This window comes from Panthera leo, chromosome D2, assembly GCF_018350215.1.
Source record: "Panthera leo isolate Ple1 chromosome D2, P.leo_Ple1_pat1.1, whole genome shotgun sequence".
Lineage (NCBI taxonomy): Eukaryota > Metazoa > Chordata > Mammalia > Carnivora > Felidae > Panthera > Panthera leo.
In genome coordinates this window covers 73,534,286-73,557,034 of record NC_056689.1, presented here as the reverse complement: position 1 = coordinate 73,557,034, position 22,749 = coordinate 73,534,286, and the positions used below count along the sequence as shown (strand labels likewise).

The window sequence follows — 22,749 nt, the reverse complement described above, 5'->3', positions numbered from 1 at the left end:
ACGGAGTCCAGCCAGAGAAACACCCGCTGATTTCGGGGAGGGGGGCGGTCCCGGCCGCCCCCCCTGCCCCCACTCCCCCTCCCTGGTTCCTTGCTGGCTCCTCCGGTTTAGGGGAGAGGGGGAGGAGCACCCACGTTCTCCGGGGAGCAGAGCGAAGCCCCGCGAAGTGACCCCGTTTCTGAATGAAATTGAGCTGCCATTTTCATCTTCTTCCCAAATGTCAGCAGCGTTAGATCAGATTAGGAGCTAATCTCTTGCCAAAATTCATTTCCGAACAAGAGAGGTGGCTGCGGGCGGGTGGAGGTTTGTTGTTTGTTTCAGTATCCCCGCCCCCACAGACACGCACTTTCTCCCCCGCCCCCCCCTACAGGGGTGAAGTGGGGGTAGAGGTCGAAGAGCCCGCCCTGCGGGCCCGAGGGGGGCCTGGGGGAGGTCGGGCCGCGGAGCCCCGGGCGCAGCAGGTCACCCGCGTGGGGTTGGGAGGGCAGCCGCCCCGGGCCGCGAGCTCCGCAGACGCGCTTTCTTCTCCGAAAAAGCTCGGGCGGCTCCGAGGCCCCGGGATGCTCCCAGGGCGTCCTTCCTCAGAGAGGAATGGGATCCGGGACCAGAGGGGCAAGGGCCCGAGGGACAGGCACCGAGAGGGCCTCAAGCCGGCACCCCTTCCTCCCGGGTGAGACCAGGTCCCTCCGTAAACCCCGCCCACCCCCTCCCCCAGGCCCCCTGCCCCCCAGCCCGCGGGCCAGGGTGGTAAAAAGGAAAGGAAAGGCCATTGCGACCTAAAGACAGAAGAGGAAAGGGGGGAAATAAACGCCCAAACGAACTGGTCAGTACCTTGCAGTCCTCATTTGACAAGTGACCGGAACACAGCCGCTGGCCTGAATGCATAATTACCCCCAAGTGAAAATTCCCCATCTAATTTGATATTTGGTTCTTTGCAGAAGCTATAGCCTTCGTAAATAATATACAAAGTAAGAAACCTAATCCCGCCTGCTAGAATGTTTAATTCATCATTATGCGAGCTAATTGGAAGGTGATTATATGGTAATTGCTCATTAGTGGTGTATATTTATCGCTGTACCTTATGTCAAGGCCATGGGAATTGTGTAGAGTCTGTTCTCTCATTTCAAGGATCAGTTTCAGAAGCAGGAGCGAAGCAGGCAAGATCAAGTTCTTCCTGACGTCAGGTCCAGCAGAGGGCTATGGAGACCCGTGCTATATATAGGGCCTGAAGCCGGCTGGGGGCAGGGGTGGCCTGGGACCGGGCAGAGGCGGGTAGCAGGGAGGTACCTGGCACCCACACCACTGCCAGGAGCCCGTCCTCCCAGGGAAAGAAAGGAAGGGCTTGAGGCTGGGGGCCCTGGACCATTTTCCAAACGCGACCCCATCCCCACTCCAGGCACCTCCCGGGCCTCTCAGGTGCGTCTCGACGTCAGGCTTTTTGCTGGGAGAGGAGACCTTAACCCTGCTCTTTCTCTTGGACTCCTCCGGCCGTGTGCGGAGGGGCAGTAGGTTTGGGGTAGAGAAGGGGAATGTCCAGGAGGACGTGGACACTTGGGTAGGAGACAGGGAGCGAGAAGGTAAGGTTGGATTTGGAGAGGCAGCTAGAATTTGAGGCTGGGGACTTGGACTTCCTCCTCCACCTGATCCCGGGAGAGTGGGGCAACTCCTACCCGCCTGCCTGGCCAAAATTTTCTCTCAACTCCCCACCCAGAGAAGCGGGGTGCTGACCCCACACGAGTGCGCTGTTGGTGCCTGGGGAGGGAACCCAGAGTCCCTCTGCGGGAAGGGGCGAGAGCAGGGCGAAAGAACTCGAAGCCAGAAGAAAGGCGGGACCTGAGCCCAGTCCAGCCCCAAGGCCTGGGCCTGAGCCGGGAACTTGGGAGAGGCAGGAAGGCAGGCCTGAAACCCCGGGGGTGCGTGGGCTCGGTCTGCGGGCGGAGGTGAGGGCTAGGACCCGGCCGTGGGCCTCCGGCAAATCGGAGGATCCTCCCGGACTCTGGAAGACCAACCTCCGCCAAGCGTCCTTGCACGTGGGCCTGAGCTTTGGCGCGCTCTGGCGCCCCCTCGGAGGAGTGCGACGCGCCTTGCCCTATCCGGACCCCAGTCCGGGGCGCCGAGCACCCCTACTTTCGGCCCCCGGGGCCCTCCCAAGCCCCCTTCCCACTCCCGCTGGGCAATAGGCACTAATGAACAAAAGGCCAATTAGACGCAGGGGCGCGGCTGATGAATGGACCTTTCGCTTTCAAGCGTGGCACCGCCTCGGGTTTCCCGTACGGGGTCGCGCCGGGAGAAGCCGCCTCCCCGAGCGGGGTCACGGCTGGGGTCAGCGGGTTCTCAAAACTCCCACTTCCCTCTCGCTGCGGCTTTGGTTGGGGGCGGTAAATCCGGCGGCCCGGCGATGGGCCTGTCTGCCGCCCCGCAACTCGGCCTCGGGGCACCCCGACCTCACAGGCCCCTTCTCTCTCCGGCGCGGCCCGGGGCTGCCCAGGGGCGGCACCCACTCTAAGGCTGATTGCCGGAATGATAAAGGCCGGCCTAGAGAAATGCGCAGTTACCAAAAACGGCTGTTGTTTACCAAACTCCCGATCGATCGAGCGGTCGCGCTGCCGCAGCCATCCGGGGAAGCCAAGCTTGTCGCCGGACGCACACACGCCTGCTCCCCGAGACAGACAGCTGCTGTCCCGGGTCCGGGCACGGCCGCCAGCACGCGGGGACCTCCACCCACACCCAGAGCCGCGTTCCCGCGGGTCGCACACGCCCCGGGGCCCTTCCCGTTGCAGGAAATGCACAGCTACAGCCGGACTCCCGGATACACAATCCGCGGGAGACTCTGGCACGCGGACTCCGCACTCAAACTGCATTTGTGCACCTCGGTGGCCCCTGCAGCCACGCAGCTGCGCGGTCCTCCCCTAACTCAGTGTAATCTAGAGCACAAGGAAAGCTGGACCCCTTGACACGCTCACACCGTCCACACAAGTAGCACTGGCCTCTTCGGCCTCGAACACGCAGTTAGCACAGTTAGCACCCACAGATCCGGACTTAAGTCCTGGCTCAGACGCGCAATGGTATCTCCGCACAAACACAAGTGTTTCGCAGACCTCACTGTTACGCTCAACCTGTGACAAACACGCAGCCACGGGGCTCTCGCTGTAACGACATCCACCCGCTTATTCCGACTTAAAACTGCCCACAGGCGGGCAGCCCCGACCCAGAGGTCCCCACCGCGGAGCGGGCCCGGGGGCCGAGCCGCCAGAGTCCCTCCCCAATCAGCCTGCGAGTCCGAGACTTTGTTCCCTGCGACTCCGAGGCGGGGACGGGGAGGAGCCGAGGTTTCCAGGGCCGCGCGCAGGCCCGAGCCCCCTTTCTGCCAGGCCCACTTGGCGTGGCCGCCCGCCTGTCACAATCCGCCCCTAGCACAAAAGTGGCCCGGCAGGTTCCGGGCCGCCGCCAACGCTCCCGCTCCGGCTCGGCTCGGCTGCCAGGAGCAGAGTCGGAGGGGAGTTGGGGGCACCGGACACCCAAAACGAAAGCCAGAAAGGGGTAACCGTCCCGGAAGTCCAAGGCTGCTCCCACCCCGGGAGTTTCTGGCGTCTTAAAAAGCCACCGCCCACCCCCTCCTGACGCGGGCCTGCGGAGCGGACCCTTGGCTGCGCAGAGGAAGAGGACCCCTAGCAAGAAAGGCACACGGAGCCCACGTGTCCCTGGCAGGCGAACGTAGCTGGGGCACAAATGCATTGTACACTGCGCTTGACTTTCTCAGGGGAAGGCAACTGAGAACGCACCCCAAATCCACTTGGCACACAGGGGTACACGCAGGGAGGGCCCACGAGCCATCAGCAAGGGAGCAGGACGTGGATCAAATGTAACCGGCATCCCCGTTCGGGGCAACGGACGGGACACTAGGCACACCATGCGTGCAGTTCGCCATGTGCAGCGAAGAGCGCAGAACCTTCCCCCCCATGCCCAGAGAGCCCCGCCAGGGGCATCGAGGTCTGGCACCCGTATACTACGTGGGAGGACACAGACCTGGGGCACATGGCTCCCACGTACCCCTACCCAAAGGGCTCCATCCAGCCCAGCATGCGCTCCCTGCGAGGGGGACGCAGCCTCAAGGCACACGCGCCCCGCACCCTGCCCCGCGCCCCGCGCCCAGATAGTCATCGTGGGATGGCATCTCGCAAATATTTATATTCCTCAGCGCCACGGCAGCCCGCGTCCACATTAGACGCTCTAATCCTGCCACTTTAAATAGATGAATTAATAAAGCAAACGAGCGGCTAATAAGCTGACTGTCCTGCCTTTTTGAGGCGGGGGAAGGACTCGAAAGTGCGCCAAATTTGTTTGCAGTGGATCAAGGCGAGCCGCCTCTGCTTCACTTTCTTTATCTTAATTCCGACTTGAAAAGATATAATTATCTAGTTTGAACAGAGCTGCTATCAAATCCTTCTTTGGGCCGGGAAGGGGGGCGTTGGAGTGGATTGCGGCTCTCTGAGCCGCTCGGTGCAGCCGGAGATAGCGCGTAATGGAGATATGGAGGCCCGAGATACAAAGGGCATTAACCTCATTAGCATGAAACCTTTTCTTCTTACCATTGTGGGACCCTTTCAGCCGCCTAATCCCCCCTATTTTCAAAGCTTGGTTTGTAATAAAGCTTTTAGGTTTTTTTTTTTTTTTCAAAGCTAATAGTATTCTCTGATGATTTTATTGCTGTTACACTACATAGGACGTTTACCAAAAAAAAAAAAAAAAAAAAATCTTTGCCACTTTTTCCCTTTTCTTGTACTTAAAAAAAAGTAGATGGTTGCTGCAGAAATAAGCCTTTTATTAAGATGGGGGGGATTTTTTTTTTTTTTTCTGCAAAGGCCAGTCAGAATTTTAGCCTGTGCTCCATGTTTGAGGCATTCTGGGTTTGGGGAAATGTGTGGAAAGGAGAAGGTAACTTGTTTAAGAAAAGGGGGTGGGGTGGGGCAGCAGTGACTGCCAGGCACGAGGGCCGGGACAGCCATCGGACAGGGAGGTCTCCCTGTTAAAGCAGCTGGAAACCCAACTTGAGTTTCCAGGATACCTAGGGCAGCACCTGTCCCTTTGAGAAGCACGCCTGGGTCTCTCCGAACAGCTCGCCTCACCCTGGCATGCTCCTGCGGCCAAACGTTCCCCACGATACACACACCTTCCCAGAGCAGTCTGCATGAAAATGTACCATGGACAGCCAGGGTGCTCCAGAGGAACAGAGATGGAGACAAAAAGGAGGGACGGGGCAGAGATAAAGAAAGAGAGCGAGAGAAACCAAGAATGAATTCTACTTTAGAAGAGAGGAGGGGAGGAAAAAAAAAGAAAAATTTCCATAGTGCCCTATAGTCCCCACACGTGCATGGAATGTCTAATCTTAACTTTTCAAGGCAGGATGTTAACAAAGCTTGTATTTTTGCCCTGCATTGTAACTTGGCCTTATCACAGTGTAAAGGGTGGGGAGATTGTCCTAAATTATGTCCAGGCAGCCCCCCTGGATCCGTGGATTAAGAGATTAAAGGAGACCACTGGGCAAGGCCTCCTCTTTCCCCTTCATATTCCTGGTATGATAATTGCTTAAACTGATTTGCACTTTCACAAAAGCTCGCAGGACGCTTTGTAGCTCGAACAGAACAGACGAGGTTTCTCTATCAATGGAAATAAAACTGATTAATGCAGCCTATCAGGATAAGAAGCAAATGAAGCATGCAAAAACAACCTCGTACCCCCAGAAGGGGGAAGGAGGAGGGGGAAAAAAAAAAGCTAAGTTTCCTCCAAGACTGGTTACAACTTTTTCTTTAATGTTAAAATTAAGAGTTGAAGGTTTCTCAGAATGCTTGCCTTATAAGGCTGCTGAGGCCCTTGGGCTTGCCTCATCACCTTCAGCAGACTGGGGCCAGAGAGACGAAGGAAGGAAGGAAGGAAGGAAGGAAGGAAGGAAGGAAGGAAGGAAAGAAGGAAGGGAAGAAGGAAGGGAAGAAGAAAGGGTGGGAAGAAGGAAGGGAGGAAGAAAAAGAGAAGGAAAGGAAGGAAGGCGAGAGGAAGGGAAAGAGGGAAGGAAAGGGAACGGAGGGGAGGGGAGGGGAGGGGAGGGAAGGGGAGGGGAGGGGAGGGGAATCGAAGCGAAGGGAAGGGAAGCGAAGCAAAGCGAAGGGAAGGGAAGGGAAGGAAGGAAGGAAGGGAGGGAGGAAGGAAAAGACTGATGGGATAGAGGAGCTTGCACTTTGGGGTTTGAAGTCAGAAGCACAATTTAGAAGTCCCAGATTGTGATTCTGCTAAGTGTTTCCTCCAATCCTAGGGGAATATTCTTCAATGCATAACTATATATCCCAGGTTGTTTTTTTTTTTTTATCTAGAAAATTAAGAGAGGTAAGCATTTTTAACCTGAAATTCAAACTGATCTCCCTCAGTGAGCCTTGTAATGGGCAAAGGTCTGGTTGGAAAACTTTTCTCCCATCCCTTTTCTGAAGGACTTAAGTTTTCCTAATCCTCTCCCTTCTCCACCCTCATCTGTCTTTAAAATGCCCAAGAATCCATCAGTCTGGTCCTTTTGTGGGTGAGGAGCCTGGGTTTCTTGAGCCTCGCTGGGGAAGGACCACACTCAAATTATAGATACTTAAAAAAAAAAAAAAAAACTCACTTCAATTTCTCAAAACGACTACTCTGAGGGCATATTGATAAATCTTTATTGACAAAATATTGACATTGACATACTTCTTGGAAGTATATAGTGTGTTAGAATTCTAACAAATTAACACAAAACACAAAAATATTTACATTCTGGTATAGAAGACATTAAGGAAGCATTTGTCACTCTCTTTAGTAAGTCTATGATCTTGGAATAGAAACTCAGTGCTTGAAAACTTGCTGCCATGTCCTTGGCCACACTTAACATCATCCCGCTAACTACAGTCCTTCAGTTTTTGCCACAGATAGATTTAAAGTTTGGAATGGCCTTTACAGCGAATGGTTGAATTTGGCCAATCTCTCCAACCACCAAAAGGAGTTTACTTCGTGGTTTTAAGCCTTCGGGATGTTAGGAAAGGGAATGTTCAAGAAATAGAATTAATTTAGGGTTTTTCTTTCCCAGCACAAGTCCTGACTCCTCTTGTGGGCACCCTCCCCCGCCACCCCCAGCCCCCCATCCTGCTCCCCATTTCTCTGTAAGAGGACCCCTATCGCTGAGCCTACTTCGTGTACCTTTCACAATCACTTTGACGTCAGAAGGTATAAAAAAGTGTTTACAGACTCCACATTCTTAGAAAAAAAAAATCAAAATGAAAAGCACACAGAACCTGTCTTTAAAAGGAAAAGAAAATTACAATTCATTTTCTGTCTTTAGGTACCATTCACCCAACAACTGCTACATGCAATTCAAGTTTTTGAACAGGTGTGGGATGGGGCTGGATATGGAATTTCGATTGTTATTATTACTAATTATTTTTAAAGATGGGGGGGGAACTCTGTGAAGTGCAAAATAAAAAAGTCCTGTGCTTGGTTGGGGTTTTCTTTCACCATCATTATTATCATTATTTAAAAAAAAAAAAACAACAAATCAGGACTGTGATAAACGGAATACCTGCCAATCATCCTCTCTCGCTGGTTTGGCGTTTGACTGACAGCTTCCCTTGTTCAGAGCGCCTTGGGCTTTGCCACTTTTGGATCTCTCTCTCTTTCTCTCCCTCTCTCTCTCTCTCTCTCTCTCTTTCTCTCACTCAGCTGCCTCTTTAGACAAGGGTTGCATGTTGATCAAGAAGCCTCCGTCCTCTGCCATATCCGCGCAGCCTGGGATCAGGACCCTGCGCCCCCGCTGCTCAAAGTCTGCGATGCACCGAAGATCTCTCTGACTCCCTCTTCCTTTTTTCGGTGAATGTGTGTGTGCGGTTTGTTTTTGTTTTGTAGGTTTGTTTTTTTCTTCTACCCCTCCTCTCCCTGTCTCTGTTTTGCTCCGGGTTGTCCGTTTCGGTTTGTGTTTTTAATCATCTGAGGTCACGTCTATTTCCTCGGGACTCGCCTGCTTGGTGGCGATTCTCCACCGGTTAATATGGTGCGTCCCTTTTTTCTTTTGTTGGGAATCTGAGCCTTCTTCCTCCAGCTTCTGTCTTTTGAATTTCGTCCTTCGGTTCTGAAACCATACTTTTACCTGTGGATGAGATGCAGATTGGGGCGCGTTAGTTCCTCCACAGCGCCCTCCTACCTCTTCCTCCTCCGAGTGGGACTGCGGAAGTCCTGTCCCCCAGCTGCTCTCCAAAGGGCGGGCCTCCCCAAGGCCTCCCTTCTGGGAGCCGAGCTTCTGGTGCTGGCAGATAGGAAGCCTGGATCCCTACTCTTCTGGGCCCTGGCAGGGCGCTTCCCTCAGGCCAGGCGGCCCAAGGTGCAGTGCCCCCCGCTCGCCTGGCCCTGAATGGCACACCCACATCCTGCTGAGAGCAGAAGCCTTGCAAAGCATGGGAAACCCCTACACCAATAATAAGTGAGGAAAAATAAAAAGAGACAGGGCCCTAACTCCCTCCACCTAGCTAGGGCAGGGAAGGCCTCCTTCCAGGCTGCAGCAGCTTTCTTGTACAAGACCCAGTGTGCTTTGTATTTTGTCTGTTTGGGCAGCATTGCCTAAATATAGCACCTCCTCTGAAAGGCCCGGGCCCTGGGTAGGCGGTCAGGATTGACCTGAGCTTCTCTTCCTTGCCCAGGACACTTCTGCAGGTGAGCAGAAGTTGGGGGCGGGGGGGGGGGGGGTGGTGGTTAGTGCTGGAAGAGGCCAGGGGGGATGGTGGGAGGCAGAGGCCTGGGGACCAACCCAGCTGTACCTTTCCAGCTAGGAAAAGAGACTCAAAAGTGAAAGCTTCTGAAAGACCTTGGGATAAAGAGGAAGTAAGAGAGAAACTGAGAAAGAGGAGACAAGAGACGGAGTGCCCTCTCTTCCTTTATCCTGACCAGCCCCAAGACCCACCAGGCCCAAGTTTCCAGCCTTGGTCACATCACTTCCCACCAGAGTGGGGCTGGCGGCCTCATCTCCCCAGAGCAGCTGTTAGATGTCCTGGGGGAGGGGGGATAGCGCTGATGTGGGACTGGGCAGCAACCCCATCAACCCCTGGGGGCGCTGGGCAGTGGGTCCCCACTCAGCCACCAGACCAGACAGTGACATTGTCCCAGCTTCCCAGCAGGGCGGTACCATGAGGGGAAATGGTGGCGACAGCACCTCCCTTGCCCCCCGGGGCCTGTCCCATCCGAAAAGCAGCAACCCAGGCCCCAGAAGCCCACTCCGCTCCCTCCCTTTAGAAGGCCGGCCCAGGTCCCGGCTTGCTCTCCCCAATGCCCAGTCCCCCAAAGTGCCCCATGAAAAAGCCGAGCTGGAACAAGGCTGAGTTTAATTTGCTTTGAGTTTGCTAATTGAGGGGAGGACGGTTCATTTCTCCCCGGCGCTCGCCCAAGGCGCGCGTCGGTGCGCTCGGGGCTTGACACGCACACAAAGAGCCCAGGCAGCGTGGGCAGCGAGGCGGACAAAGACCACCGCGGCCTCGGCTCTCCAGGAGAAATCAGCCGGGCTGTGCCTTGTGCCGGGCCCCGCACCAACCCGCGAGGCCCTCCTCGGTTTTGTCCAGGGGAACATTTTAAAACAAAAGCCTCGACCCCTTTGCGCCTCCCAGAAAAAGTGTTACAACTTAATCTGCCCGAAAACGTTACTGTTTGCCGGGAACTTTGACCCCGCCCTGGGGCTCCACCTACAGTAGCGATTACTGTAGCCCTAAACCCCCTCCCCGACCCCAGCAGGCCGAGCCAGGCCCGCCTCCTGGCCCTGTGGCTCGGCAGGGCTAGGTCCCCGGAGGCAACCCTTCTCTGCAGCCTTCCAGCTCAGTTCCGCTCATTTAAGGACGCACCTAGGATGTCTAGCCTCTACCTCTCGGTTCTCCGATCCCCTCGAGGAGAGTAACAGGAGCCCTCGGTGTGAACCTTGGGTCTGCAGTGGCACAGAACTCGCCCTTAACCCACTCCCGAGACCTCTCTAGACTTCAGCCCCTTGCGGGAGGGTCTCCTCCCTTTCACCTTTCTGCATTCTCCTTCTTCCTGGACCCAGCCGGGTCCCCAGATTCTAACAGAAAGTCTCACCAAGAGTGCACAGGTGTCTTAGCCAGGAGCTGTAAGTCCTGCCGAGCCAGACAGAAGGAGCTATTCAGCCCGTCTGTCCAGAGACTGGGGTGGGTCCACTCCCTTGCTGGAGCCCAGGGAAGCCAGGCACCTCAAAACTTACACATTCTGAACCAAACGTGGAACCAGTTGCCGGCTTCTTTGCCAAAGGCCCTCCCCGAGCTCCGCACTTGTGGCCTAGCTGCGTGGGGCCAGGGATGCGGGCTGGGGTGGCCGGGCGCGCGCCTCGCTCACCTGAGTTTCCGTGAGGCTGAGGCTGTGCGCCAGCTGCTTCCTCTCGGCGCCCACCACGTAGTGGTTCTTCTCGAAGGCGTGTTCCAGCCTCAGAAGCTGGGACGGGGAAAAGGCGGTTCGGATCCGCTTCGGCTTGCGGGCTAGCGCGTTGTGCAAAAGGAAGCTCTCCGGGCTTGTGTCGTTCCCTGCCGGGGACAGAGCAGAAGTCCCGTTAGAGAGGACGGTCCTGGCCGGGGCCGCGCGCTTCTCCCGAGCCGGGCTGGCGGCGCACGGCGCTCATGGCCTTCACGCAGCCGGTGCGGCTCGGCCCCTGGACACCCCGGGCCCTCCGGAGGCGCGCGAAGAGGACGCCGGCCCAGCCGCCGGGCCCGGAACACCAGGGCTGTACCTACGCGGCACCCACCCGGCAGCTGCCCCGGCGGGACAAGTCCCCAGGCTCCTGACCCCGGCGGGCTTCGCAGCCGCCCTGGCGCCACGGGCCTCACCACCTCCGCGCCCCGCGCCGGGGGCAGAGGAGCGGCAGCAGAGCCAGTCCCGGGGATTGGCGCCCAAGACCCAGAGAAACTTTCTCTTCTTTCTAACCTCGGGGAATGTTAACCCCGGAGTGGAGAGGCGGTGGGCCGCTATCCAGAGTTTTCTCGGGGACTTCATTTTAAATTATCTAAGTCTCTTCCCCTCCGGGGACGTACAGAGGACCGGCCGGGACCGAAATTTCGCCGGCGGGTGTGGCGGGTTTCCGCAGTCACTGCCTCCCAAGGACGCGGCTTCCGCACTGCCCCGCTCCGGAGAACGAGCAGACGCGAGCGAAGGGATCGAAACCCAGGGGTTGCCGAGCTGCGGGCGTCCTATGGGACTGTGTGGGGTCCCAGAAAATCCCGGCCACTTCGGGCCTGGTGGGGACACCCAGAGCGTAGCTGGCAGAGAATGAGGAAGGGAGCCCTAAACTTTGTGAGCAAAGACCGAGGAGTTTCGGGTTCACTCGTAAAGGTGGGAAATCGATTCACTCAAAACCCAAACAAAGAAAAACCGACAGTTTAGGAGAGAATGGGGGCAAATCGGGTCCCGGGATTAGGATGAAAGGTTGTTTTTGTTTTGTTTTGTTCTGTTCTTTATTGGGGGGGGGGGTGGCAACCCCCGGATCTTAGGCTCTGGCAGGAACGCAAAGGGTTAATGAATGGACAAGCCACCGAGTATTGATCGGCTGTCGGGGGAGGTAAGTCTTTTCCCCCCGGCTCCGACCGCTAAACTAATTACTCGGCCTCTTTTCTGGAGTTTTAACTTTCCTCCTACCCCCGCCCAGAGAAAAAAAACAAACAAATAAAAAAAAAATAGCAAGAAAGGAAAACACCCAAACAGATCTTTTCATCCAGCCCGTCTCCCGATCCGGTTCATTTCTTTTAAAAGAAAAACAAAATCACAAACAAAAACCAGACCGAACCTGCCTCCCCGCCGAGGACGCTCGGCGCCCCGTTTGAGCAGGTCTTGGCGAGAGCGCCGATCTACCGAGGTTACTACCCGCGCGGGTTCCAGGACCCTCCCCAGGCCTCCAAAAAGAAAAAGAAAAAGAAAAGAAAAAACAAACCCCTTGACTTTGCCCTGGGGGCGCGAGGGTCCCCTCGCCGCCCGAAGAGGGTCGGAAACTGAGAAGTCACGGGTCTAGGCTTGAAGGGGCAAGGAGTGGGCGGCGAGCTGGATCTTACGCAGTCGAAGGCGAACCTGGCGGCCCGGCCGTGGCCGTGCCCCTCGGAGCTAGGGCAGCAAGGGCATCGCGGGGGAGACGGAGAGCCTGGGTACCCCGCGGGCTCCGGGACTCTGAGGCGTCCGGCGCTCAGAGAAGGCAGTCCCAGCCTGGCTCGACCGGAGAGACGCTCGGAGACAACGTCTCCGTGTACGTCCCTCTCGAAGGGGTCGAGCGGCCCCAGGCCAGCCCCCAAAGCGGCCGCAGCTTCGGAGACTGGGGACCAGCACCACGCCGGGCCCCTCGTCGCCCAGTTTCCGAACGGGGCGCGCGGGCCGGCGAGCTGGAGGAACCTCCTCCCGGGCCTTGCCAAGCGGCCACCCGGCGCAGGCCGAGGGCAGTGCAGGACGCGCGGCGCGCTGCAGCCCCGCGACGTGGCACGTACCTTGGAAGCGGTGGCCCAGATATCGGTAGCGGTGGATGAGCCAGGGGTAGAAGGTGGACGGGTCCCGCTGCTGCGAGGCGAAGAGGGGGTGTGGCGAGTGCGAGGAGGGCAGGGGGTGGGCGGCCAGGGCGTGCGGCGGCGGCACCGGGTGCACGGGCACCGCGGGGTTGGGCGGGTGCGAGACCGCCTCGGCGAACACCAAGTCCGGGTTGGAGTAGACGCCCCTGCCGGCGGCGGCGGCGGCGGCGGCCGAGTGGAAGCCGTTGAGGAACGGGTTTATGGGGCTGGAGTTGGCGTAGCTGAGCGCCGCGGGACGGATGGGGTCCTCAGAGCGCGAAGCGGGCAGGGGACTGTCCTTGGCCACCAGCGACTCGATGGTGAAGCAGCGCTTGGGCGCCGGCTGGAACATGCTGCGCCGAGGAGCGAGCGCCCGAGGCTCCCGGCTCCCGGCGACCGCGGCACGCTGCCTCCGCCGCCCGCTGCCCGCGGCGAGGACGGACGAGAATTGGGGACTTGTTTGTTTGGGGTGGGGGTGGGGGGAGGAAAGGAAGAAAGAAAGGAAAGGAAAAGGAAAGGAGGGGGGAGGGGGAGGGAGAGGCAACGCCGAGGATCCCGAGAATCTTGCACCAAACGCGCCCAACCTGGAGAGAGGGGGAAAAAAATCCTTCCAGAAGAATTTGCAGGCGTGGATTGGGGTAATTTTTTTCTTTTTTTTTTCTTTTTCTTTTTTTTTCTTTTTTTTTTTTTTTTTTTTTTTTTCTTTTTTTTTTTTTTTTGGCGAGATGGCGTGGGGGGGATCGGAGTTAGAGGCAGGGAGGAGAGGGGGGGAAAGTTTCTCGGGGGAGGCAAAAAAAAAAAAAGTTTTCTCTCCTCTGCAAAAGGCGGGCAGGGCGCCCTAAGTCCAAGGACAATCCATGGAAGTGTTCGCTTCTTCACAAGTTGTGCAAACGATTTGTTAGTTCATGAGCCTAATTAGTGCGGGGATCACATAAACAGCTTCCTCCGAAGCCTGGTAAATGGCTTGATGATTGGTCGCTATTACTCGCCCTGAGGTGGAAGGGGGGAGACTCTTTAAAGTGCGTCAGAGGGAGGCGAGCGCCTGGGAACCCGGAGGCCTGGATCCCGGCCGAGTGTGGAACGGAGTCGGCGCCGCTGCCTCGGCCGAGCCTCCTGCGCCCGCCAGGCCGCCGGCCTCGCCGCGCCTTCGCCCCGCGCTCCCAGCTCACTCGCTCCCGCGGCGCCCGCTGCGGCTTCTCCTCCTCCTCTTTCGCCTCCTCCTCTTCCTCCGGCGTCTTCTCCTTCTCCTCCTCCTCCTCCTCCTCCTCTTCCTCCTTCTTCTCCTCCTCCTCTTCTTCCTCCTCCTCTTTCCCCACCTCCTCCCCCTCTGCCACCGCCTCCTCCTACACTACCACCACTCCCTCCGGGGCACCCCGGTCCCTGCAGAGTCCCCGGCCCGTGCCGCCTCTGCTGCGGCCCCCTGGATCCCGAGCTGGTGGGACAGACGGACGGACAGACACGCAGATGCCTGGCGCCTAGCTCTCGGCCGCCGCCGCCTCCCGTGGCCCCGCGTCGGGGAAGCGGGGATCGCCCCGGGAGCACCGCGAGGGTAAGCAGGCAGGGGTGGGTTCCGGGGCGAAGGCTAACGGAGCTGTTCGGTTACACCAGTTCCCACCCCCAGCACAACTCCCGGCGGTTTCCCAGGTGAGAAAGGAGCCTGGGCTGGGGGCGTGGGGGGGTCTCCAACCACGCGTAGCAACGAGGTCTCAGGGTCGCGGTGCTCGCGATTGTTGACCCTGTTTGTTCGTTTGCAAGTTGAGACACGAGTCAACGACCCTGCCCAGGCGCCAGGCTTCCAACCAGCCCTGCGGGCTCTCACTTTTTCTCTCTGGGAGGGTTCTCGCCTCCTTACCCAAAACAGTTCCTTTGGCAATATCTGGGACCACGGGGTCCAAGGTCAGGGGAAAGACTGATGTGGTGTTACTATTATCGGTCCGTTGTCTGTTGTCGTTATTATTTTTGTTCGTTTTGTCATTATGACTATTGCTGTCCTTTTTGTTATTATTATTATCATTATTATTACTACTATTAGTATTCTTTTATCTGTCGTCCCAGGGGCGGGTTGCTGTGCAGGGATTGCAACTAGGGACTGCAGATCGCGTCTCCGCTCCCAGGCCGTGTCCGCATTTTCGAGCTCGCCTTCGGTTTTGGGATGATTTTAGGGCCGAGTTCCCTCGTCCCCATTGGCTCACGCAACGGCATAATTATGATCACATCCCCCAGGCTGCTGGCGCTGCTCTCTGTTTATTGGTGGTTAAAGATCTATTATCTATTCATCAGCCGCTTCTTTTTTCCTTTTTTTTTTCCCCTTCTTGCCAATTGCATTCTTCTAAAGTGAAGTACCAGCAGGTATTTTGCACGTTTACAATTAATGAGAAAAAAAAAATCTGGCATCCTTTAAATCTATTACTTAGAGGCCCATGCCATTTCTCTTAAGGAGGAAGAAATGCCTGTGTTTGGTGACTAGGTTGCTGTGAGACCCGAGAAAAGTCGATTGGGGGGGGGGGGGAAGAGCAAAGTCCGAGAGAAGCCTGCTACCACCAGCAGCTTCATCAATTGAGGGTCTGGGTTTTTGGACACACTTCCCCGCTTCCCCAACTACCCACCTCACTGTCCTGGGTTCTCCCCGGGCCCTCTGTGGTTTCATCTGATGTATTTTTATGTTCACATCAATTTCTCAACTTGATTCCAGGCATAATTTGCTTTGGGACGGGGAGGGGAAACCTTTTAGGGAAACCCTCCAGGAAAGAGAGGTTAGAATTGTGTTTTCTGGGTGTGTCTGGGCACCTGACCTTAGCTAACAGAGATCATCTGGGTTGTCCCCCCCCCGCCGCCCACCTTTCCCACAGAAGGCACATAGACACACATCCACACCCAAGACAGGTGTGGACCTCAGCTTTCCCCTCATGCCCTGAGAAATCTGACTGCTCCTGTCTCAGGCTTCAGACCTCTGACGCCAGCTCTGGGCAGGGGTGGTGGCTGGGTATTCACCCTTAGCAGGTTCTTGTGGTCGTGCTTTGCAGAGGCACCCCCAACCCCCCATCCTTTTTCCCAGGCCCAAGGATACGGGGTGTCCAGTGCAGCTTCTGGGGGTGGGGTGTATCTGGAGATGTACCTCCCTATGGCCTGAACCACCGACCTCCAGAAATATTGTCTCCAGTTCAGAAATCCCTCTCTCAGTTAGGCGGTAGGGACATAAGCCCCACCAGTGCCCAGGCCAGCAGGGAGCCTGAAGCCACCGAGAAATGGGAGGTCTTCTGGCTGTGCTAACCAGCAAGCCTGGAATGGAGCTAGAGGTCAGCCCTCCATTTCCAAAGCTGGGAAGAAACGCCCAGTTTAGGTGGGCTGTAGATCGTGGATCCTGGAACCAGAGGGAGGAGTCCTCCTTCCTGGAAGGCTCTCCAGGAGGAATGGAAGGTCAGGCTTGTCCTCAGACCAGGCTCTCCAAACTTGGCAGTTAGGCTCCAAGTGGAAAAGTAGCAGCACTAAAAAGCCCCGCCCTGGCCACAGGGTGGGGAATGAGCATTTAATTTCACAGTTCGTATTAGGGGTCTTGGCTGGGGGCCTGAGAGTAGATGACCTTGAGGGCAAAGGGGATCCAGTTTGTGTCCAGGAGGTGGGGTGTATGAAACGTAAGGGCTTTTAACCTTTTTTTAACGTCTCAGGCTTAGCGCTGAGGTGTTGTTGGTACTTCCTTAAACCCTTTCCTACCTTTGGCTAGGAGTGTCCAGGGTACCCAAGGGAGTGAGCGACGGTCTGGAGCCCAGACCCTCTCCTCCTCCTGCCAGAGGCAGGAAAGTTGGGCCCAGGGCAAAAGGCCCAGTCTCCTGGGAGCCTTGTCTCCCTTCGTGCAATATCCTCTTCAGGCCACCCACCTCCTGCAAACTGCACAGAGGGGCCACGTTGGGCCCAAGGTGTTTCATGGACAGCAGGTGGGCCAGGGTGAGGGAGCAGCGGGGGTCCTTTTCCTCTGCCCCAAGGGCTACCCGCCCCAAGCCTCGCTCAGGCCCACCAGAGAGATAAGTGGGTTTGGGGCTGCTCGCAGAAGCCCTGGAAGCCGGATAATCTATGCTAATTCATGCGCCAGGGACCTGAGGAACTCGGGAAGGTTCAAGCAACCACCCCGACGTGTGGGAGAATTAACGAGGACAGTAACTCATTAACCAGACTGGTGGGTGAGGCTCCACAGGGCACTGGGCATTCTGGTCTGGACCCGGACCCTGAGCCAACTCTACCCCTGGCCCTCGCACCACCCGGCTGCTGCTCACTTTATTCGAGGCTTGGGCCTCGCAGAATCCGGCCCCTCTTTGTTCCCTAGCTGCCCTAGAGGGATGGGTGATTGGTTAAGTAGTGGGAGCCTGCAGTGCGCAGTGAAGGGATTTCGGAGGCTCCATTTTAGAGCAAAGGGCTCCCTTTCCTACAGGCCCCAAACCGCCGCAGGCTGAGCTCTGTAGATTCCGGAATCCACGCTCCGCCAGCAGCTGGACGAGCAGACACCAGATGAAGGTTCGAGTCTCGGATCTGTCACTTACTGGCTGGGCAAACACCACCACCTCTCCCGACCTCCATTTTGTCACCGGTGCAAATGCGGCCAAGACTGCCTGCGAGGCGGTTGGAGCCGTGGAGGGTAGAAGTCAGGCCTGTTTTGAGGCGTAACAGAACCCTTCTACTTTTGGCCACGGTGGTAATTACGCTTCTCTGAGCGTTTTTCAAAACTCATAGACCTGTACACTGTACAGGGTGAATTTTACTGTATGTTTTACAGAACCCATTCCATCCCCCCACCCCCACCCCCGGTCCCTCCAAAAAGAAAAAGAAAAACAAAAAAAGCCAGTCAGGCCTGGGTGACTTTGAGCAAATTACCTGAACTCTCTGTGCCGTTCTCTTCTGAGAACTGGAGATAAATAATAGTATCTTGGCCCTTGGGGTTGTTCAAGGAGATAAGCCAAGCAAAGGGCTTATTGTGATTGGCGTAGAATGAGCTAGAATCGTTGAGCTCCTGTCCTTGATGTTGCTGTTATTATTATTACCTGCCCACCTCCAGGGCTCGCTGCTGGGCTTCAAGACTGAACAATATAGTTGTGCAAACATAAGCTACTGCTGGTCTCAAGCTCCTGCCACCGGCTTCTCTGTGCTTCCCTCTCCTCCTCCTCAAGGGTAGGGGACTTCCTTAGGGAGGTGTTGGGGTGACAGAGGCCTGGATTCCTGGCTAGTGCGAGGCAACAGAGGGCAGACCCCATAACTGTCTGCTCTGAGTTTCCTGCCTGGAGTGCATTCATAGCCTCCCTGCAATTCGGGATGGACGGTCAGGTTGCTGCGTGGGGTCACGACCGTCGTGACCACCTTCTTGGCTCTCAGTTTTCTCCTCCGTGAAAAGTAAATCTCAATATCTTAACAGTTGTTGAGAGGCGTCGGTGAGCTCATGTTTGGCACAGCCACCGTCCATCAGACAGGGCTGTTAGGCCACGGCCTGGCGTGGTCGCGCGCACCGGGTGCGCTCCGCCACGTCCAGGGCTGTCCCCGGGAGCCGGCACCCACCGGCGCCGAGGACCAGAGCGGAGGGTGAGCCCTCTCCCCGGCCCAACGCAAAGCGAAGTTTCCCCGGGATGGGGAGGCCTCAGGGCTGGGTTAGGAATTCCTCCAGCCCACTCCGAGAGTCCCAGTCACCTGGCCTCTCCGAACGCGTAGGGAGAGGGTGGGAAAACGCAAAGAAGAACTCATAGCTTTAAAACCTGTTTTTAAAACATTTGTGATTAGAGCAAATTCCCTTCCTGGCGCCCTCCCCGGCGGCTGCTCAGCGGCGGGGATCCGCGTGCGCGCAGCGGCGCCTAGTGGCGGGGGCCGGAGCGGGCGGGCTGCCCGCGGAGCCCCCGAGCCCGGCGCGCCCCGGGGGTGCTGGGGTTGCGCCCCACTGCCGAGCTCTGGCGGCGACCGCAATCTGGGCCGGAAGAGGGGGTTCTACGGAGACGCGCGGACTACAGAGTAGAAACAAAGACTTGGAAACGCGTCCCTCCTCCCTCCATCGGCTCCAGCCCTTCGAATTCCAGCTCCAGGAGTTGGGCTTCTTTTCGAAGTGTGCAAGGAAGGGGGGGGAACGGGTTCGCTTCTAGAAAGGACGGGGCGGCCGTGGCCGCCCGTGCCAGGGCGATGGCCAACTACCGCGCCAATGCACCCACGACGCCATGCCTGAGGTCCCAGATCCCGCTGCCGGACCGCGGCGGTTCAAAGAATGGACCCAGGTTGCCCAGCGCGGGCCCCAGGTGGGGTGGAGTCAAAGGAGCTGGGTCGCGGGGTGCGGCTGTCCCGGCTTTGCGCCCCCTCGTGGGCGGCCGGTGATAGCTGGAGACAGGGGTCCTGGTGGTTATTCCCGAGGTGGCGATTGGGTGGCCGCGGTGGGCCCGGGTGACCGGCCCCTTCCTCTTGGAGCCCGCGGACGCCGTCTGTCTCGGGACAGCCTAGCTTCTCCCGAGAATAATCCTCGCGGGGTTAGCTGGAAACCCCAGCGACAGCCTCCAGGTAACTTCAAAGCGTCCACCTGGGGGCCAAGCCCTCACAGGCCTGTCCGGACCCTGGTCTCGGCCTCTGCTTTCCCAGGCGACTGCAGGAGACCGCTGCTGCCCTTCTCTGGACGCTAGCAGGAGCTCGTGAACTCCTGGGTCTCCCGAGATCTATCCGATTTTAGATCCAACAATTCTGAGCGCGGAACTCGGCATGACCCGTTGGAGCCACACGCAGGAGCTGACCCTAGAGTTTTACTTCCTTCATCACGTTGAAGATCATCAATCCCTCAACACACTGCCTGGACTCACTACTGAAAGCAAAGATGCAGAATCAAAGGAGGCCCCGATTTCTTTCTCCCTCAGCTGCTTTCAAATGAGTCTAAGGCCAAGCAAAGATAGGTGAGGGACAGACTGATGGACACAGACAGACAAGCAGGAGTTAGGAAACGCTGGCCTTGCCCAAGCGACCCCTGCTCCCCAGGGGTGGGGATAGCGCTCTCCTACACGCTCCCCCCAATGTGCTCACATTCCCCTCCATCTGCCCCCACAACCATAGCTCCCTTGGGCCACAGGGCAGTAACCATCTCCAGGTGCTCCCAGAGGCTGGGCAAGGTGACCAGCAGGCCACAGGACCAGCATGGGAGGTGGCAGACGGACCTTCGGACCCCTCTGCTACCACCTCTGGAATCTTTTCGTTTGAGACTGCTTTTGCCACCTGTGACCAACCTTGTAAACTGAGGTTCAGTCCTTTAAGGAGCTCCTTGGGATTGTCAGCGCCAACGAACCTTCAAGCCTGAAACACTAGTGCCCCCGTCAGCCCCTCTTTTGGAATTTAATTGTCTCTTCTTCTAATACCTTTCTATTTTCTGGACTCTGGGGGCTGCCCTAGGGCTTAGAAAGGGATCCTGGCCCTCCGAGGAAAGAAGGAAAGTGGAGAGGATCTCTTGGAGGCTGAAGATCTCCTTGAAATCTGGAGAGGATGCCTGGAAGGTGTAGAAGTTGTGGCATTTCAAAGCCAGTTTGCTCGCACTCATGATCTCAAGTGAACTTCAGAATCTGATATGGAAGGAATCCTAACACCCATTTCCGAGAGTTAAAAAACTGAGGCTCAGAGGTGTTCCCCAAAGCACTCTCACCTCCTGGCCGTGTATGCAGTGGGCATTCCACGAGAGACCCTGGGACAGCCCCGCCCCCTCCAGTGTTGCCAGACACCTACATTCAAGCCAATGAGAAAAGGAAGCGAGGAGCCCCCCGCAGGCGGACGGGGGCGCCCAAACCGTCTCACGCAGCGAGGCTGGTCCAAGCGGCCCCACGTAGCGGACCCCGGCGCTTGCGTGGAAGCCACTTGCCCACCATTGTCCTGCAGACCGTCTTTTCCGTCCTCAGGCCTCGCCCCGCGCCCTCTTTCTCCTGCCCTGGTCCCCCTCCTGCGGATTCAAGGCCAGGGTTTGGGACGAGAGGGCCGTCAGCGGCTTCTCTGCAGCCGGGGAGCTGAGGAGCTGGCAGGGCAACGCTGGGAGGCCCCGGGCGCTCGGAGGCCACGGCCGAGACTCCGTGCACCCCGCACCCTGGCGCTGCTTTTGTGGGCGCCCCAGAGCAGCCCTGAAACCTGCAGCGCAGCGCCCGCGCCTGCGGACGGAAAAGTCGGAGCGCGGTGCCAGCTCCGGTCCCAGCCGGCGAGGCGCCCTGGTCCAGCCACCTCCGGCTCCCTAGCTCTGCCAGCCTGTGCCGACCTAGCGCGGGACGGAAGAGTGTACGGGGGCTGGGAGCTTCCGAAGAGGCCCGCCGAGAGGGGCTTCCCCCCCCCCCCATCCCGAAGAGAACCCCTCCCGGAGCCTGGGCCCGGCGGCCTTTAATTACCAGCGGCGGCCAGGCTGCCCCCAGGGCGAGCGCGGGAGCCCCTCTAGCTGGGGCCCCGCAGCTGCACGTCCCCACCACACTCACATTTCGGGGCTCCTAGAGCCCGGGGATTGGGCGCACCAGGCCCCGCTCCCCCTGTTTGCGTCCCGGCCGCGTCTGGGCGCGGGGACACGCGGCGCGCCCGGCTTCCCTCCCGGCCCCGCGGCCAGTCCCCGGCGGCTGGAGGAGAGGCCGAGTGGGGCCCGCAGGGACCTCCGCGTCGGGCCTCCGAGGCCTCCGCGCTGGGTCTGCCCGTCTCCCCCACCCCGGCGCGGACCCGGAGAGGCCCGACCGCAGCCGCCCTCCGCTTAGCCGGCCGCCCGCGGCTCGCCGGGAGCAGCGCAACAAAGGGTGGCATCGCGGCGGCGCGGGCAGGGACCTCATTGGTTCAATATTAGCTTTTCATTCCAGTCTATTGTGCCCATCTGAGATAATATTGACTCTGAGGTGAGAGCCCACAGACGACAGAGCTTGTCTAACACTCCGCCGCAGGGCGCTCGAAGGGAAGGGAACCAGAAATGCAAAGTTAAAGAGACTGCAAATAAAGGCCGCTCGCGCGGCGGCGCGCCCCGGGGCGGCGGACGGCACCGGCACCGGCAGCCGGGCGCTCTCCGCGGCGTGCGCCCGGGCCTCCGACCCGGGAACCGGGGCTTGGGAGAGGGTCTCCGGGTCCGAAGCCCGCTCTGAGGAGAGGCGCTGCGCCTTCCTATCGAAAACAGCCCCCCGCTTAACACACACTCCCGTCTCCCAGACGATCGGTCTTGAGGTTCCTATTCCAGGTAACTGGAGAGAAACTGGTACCCATACACACTGTTTCAGCTTGCCAGTGAGCCAACGTCGGCCTCAGGGATATTTCCCCCTTTTAAAAGATGTACCTCTTTAGGGTAACTTCTCTGTCCGAGCGTTTCCCCTTTTTCTCCGGCATAAGCAAAGCAAAACACTCGCGGCAATTATCATTAAGCTTGCTTGACTTGGAAGTGCGCGGTTAATATCAAATTTCTAACTGTGCGTTTTTGCTTTCCTTTGAATCGTCTCCTTGCGGCCCGTCCACGGGGTTCTTAGCTGCCTTTCTAACCGCAGCTGTAGAGGGCCTGTGAAACGTCAAGTCTTGCATGTAAAGATTCGTTTCAATTTCCAAATTGCCTCTAAATGCTTACATTGGAAAATGGCACTTGAAGTTGTCTTCCGTGTCTGAGACCGAACACTTAGGTTTACGCTCCGCGGAACAAGCGCCAAACGCTCAGGGCTTGCAGTGAACGCGGGGAAGGATGCCCCGGGGGTCTCCTTTAGGAAATTTGTGCCTCCCCCACCCCCCTCATGGGAGACTGACCTCTGTAAGAGATAATCTGTTAGCTCCATTACTCCAATAAGGAGCTAGCCGTTTGGAATCTTTATGTCCACCCCAGGACACGTGGGCGCGGGCGGAGGTGGGATGGCAAGGACTAAAGTAGTGCCACCAGCATCTGGGAACCGTCCTCTGCCTGTCTCCTTCTCAGGGTCCCTGTACTGAGCTGGGGCTCGGTGATCCCCAGCCCGTTGGATATTTCGGAGGAGGACAATCTTTTTAATATATGTGATCTATAATCTATTATGTATGGTCCGTTTGTATTATATACTATTTATATTATTTGCTATACATAATTATGTATTATATATTATACAATTTAACATATAACATGTATTGTATAGTTTCATCATATTACATGCTGTTTGACGTATATTTAACACCTAGTTCCTATATTACATTATTATATCACTTAGTAATGGATACTATGTTTAAT

The 22,749-nt window shown here is 57.4% G+C and overlaps 1 protein-coding gene across 2 annotated transcripts; it reads right to left on the bottom strand.

The window, feature by feature from the left end:
• Nucleotides 1–7,173: 7,173 nt before the first annotated feature.
• EMX2 (empty spiracles homeobox 2) lies at nt 7,174–13,218 on the bottom strand. 2 transcript variants are annotated; one of them, XM_042908468.1, is made up of 3 exons: nt 12,513–13,218; nt 10,390–10,574; nt 7,174–8,152 (listed from the first exon to the last, which is right to left on the bottom strand). In XM_042908468.1, the coding sequence occupies exons 1-3, from the start codon at nt 12,919–12,921 to the stop codon at nt 7,985–7,987; spliced, it is 762 nt and encodes a 253-aa protein (XP_042764402.1). In that variant the 5' UTR covers nt 12,922–13,218; the 3' UTR covers nt 7,174–7,984. The 2 variants fall into 2 exon arrangements, with proteins under 2 accessions (XP_042764402.1, XP_042764403.1); XM_042908469.1 differs by lacking the exon at nt 10,390–10,574 and having other exon boundaries at nt 8,049–8,152.
• Nucleotides 13,219–22,749: the final 9,531 nt, after the last annotated feature.

Coding starts and splice junctions, on each gene's coding strand:
- EMX2 (XM_042908468.1), bottom strand. CDS start 12,921: ATGTTCCAGCCGGCGCCCAAGCGCTGCTTCACCATCGAGTCGCTGGTG. Junction 10,575..12,512: donor TCTGGGCCACCGCTTCCAAG/GTACGTGCCACG, acceptor TGTCCCCGGCAG/GGAACGACACAAGCCCGGAG. Junction 8,153..10,389: donor TCAGCCTCACGGAAACTCAG/GTGAGCGAGGCG, acceptor TCTCATCCACAG/GTAAAAGTATGGTTTCAGAA.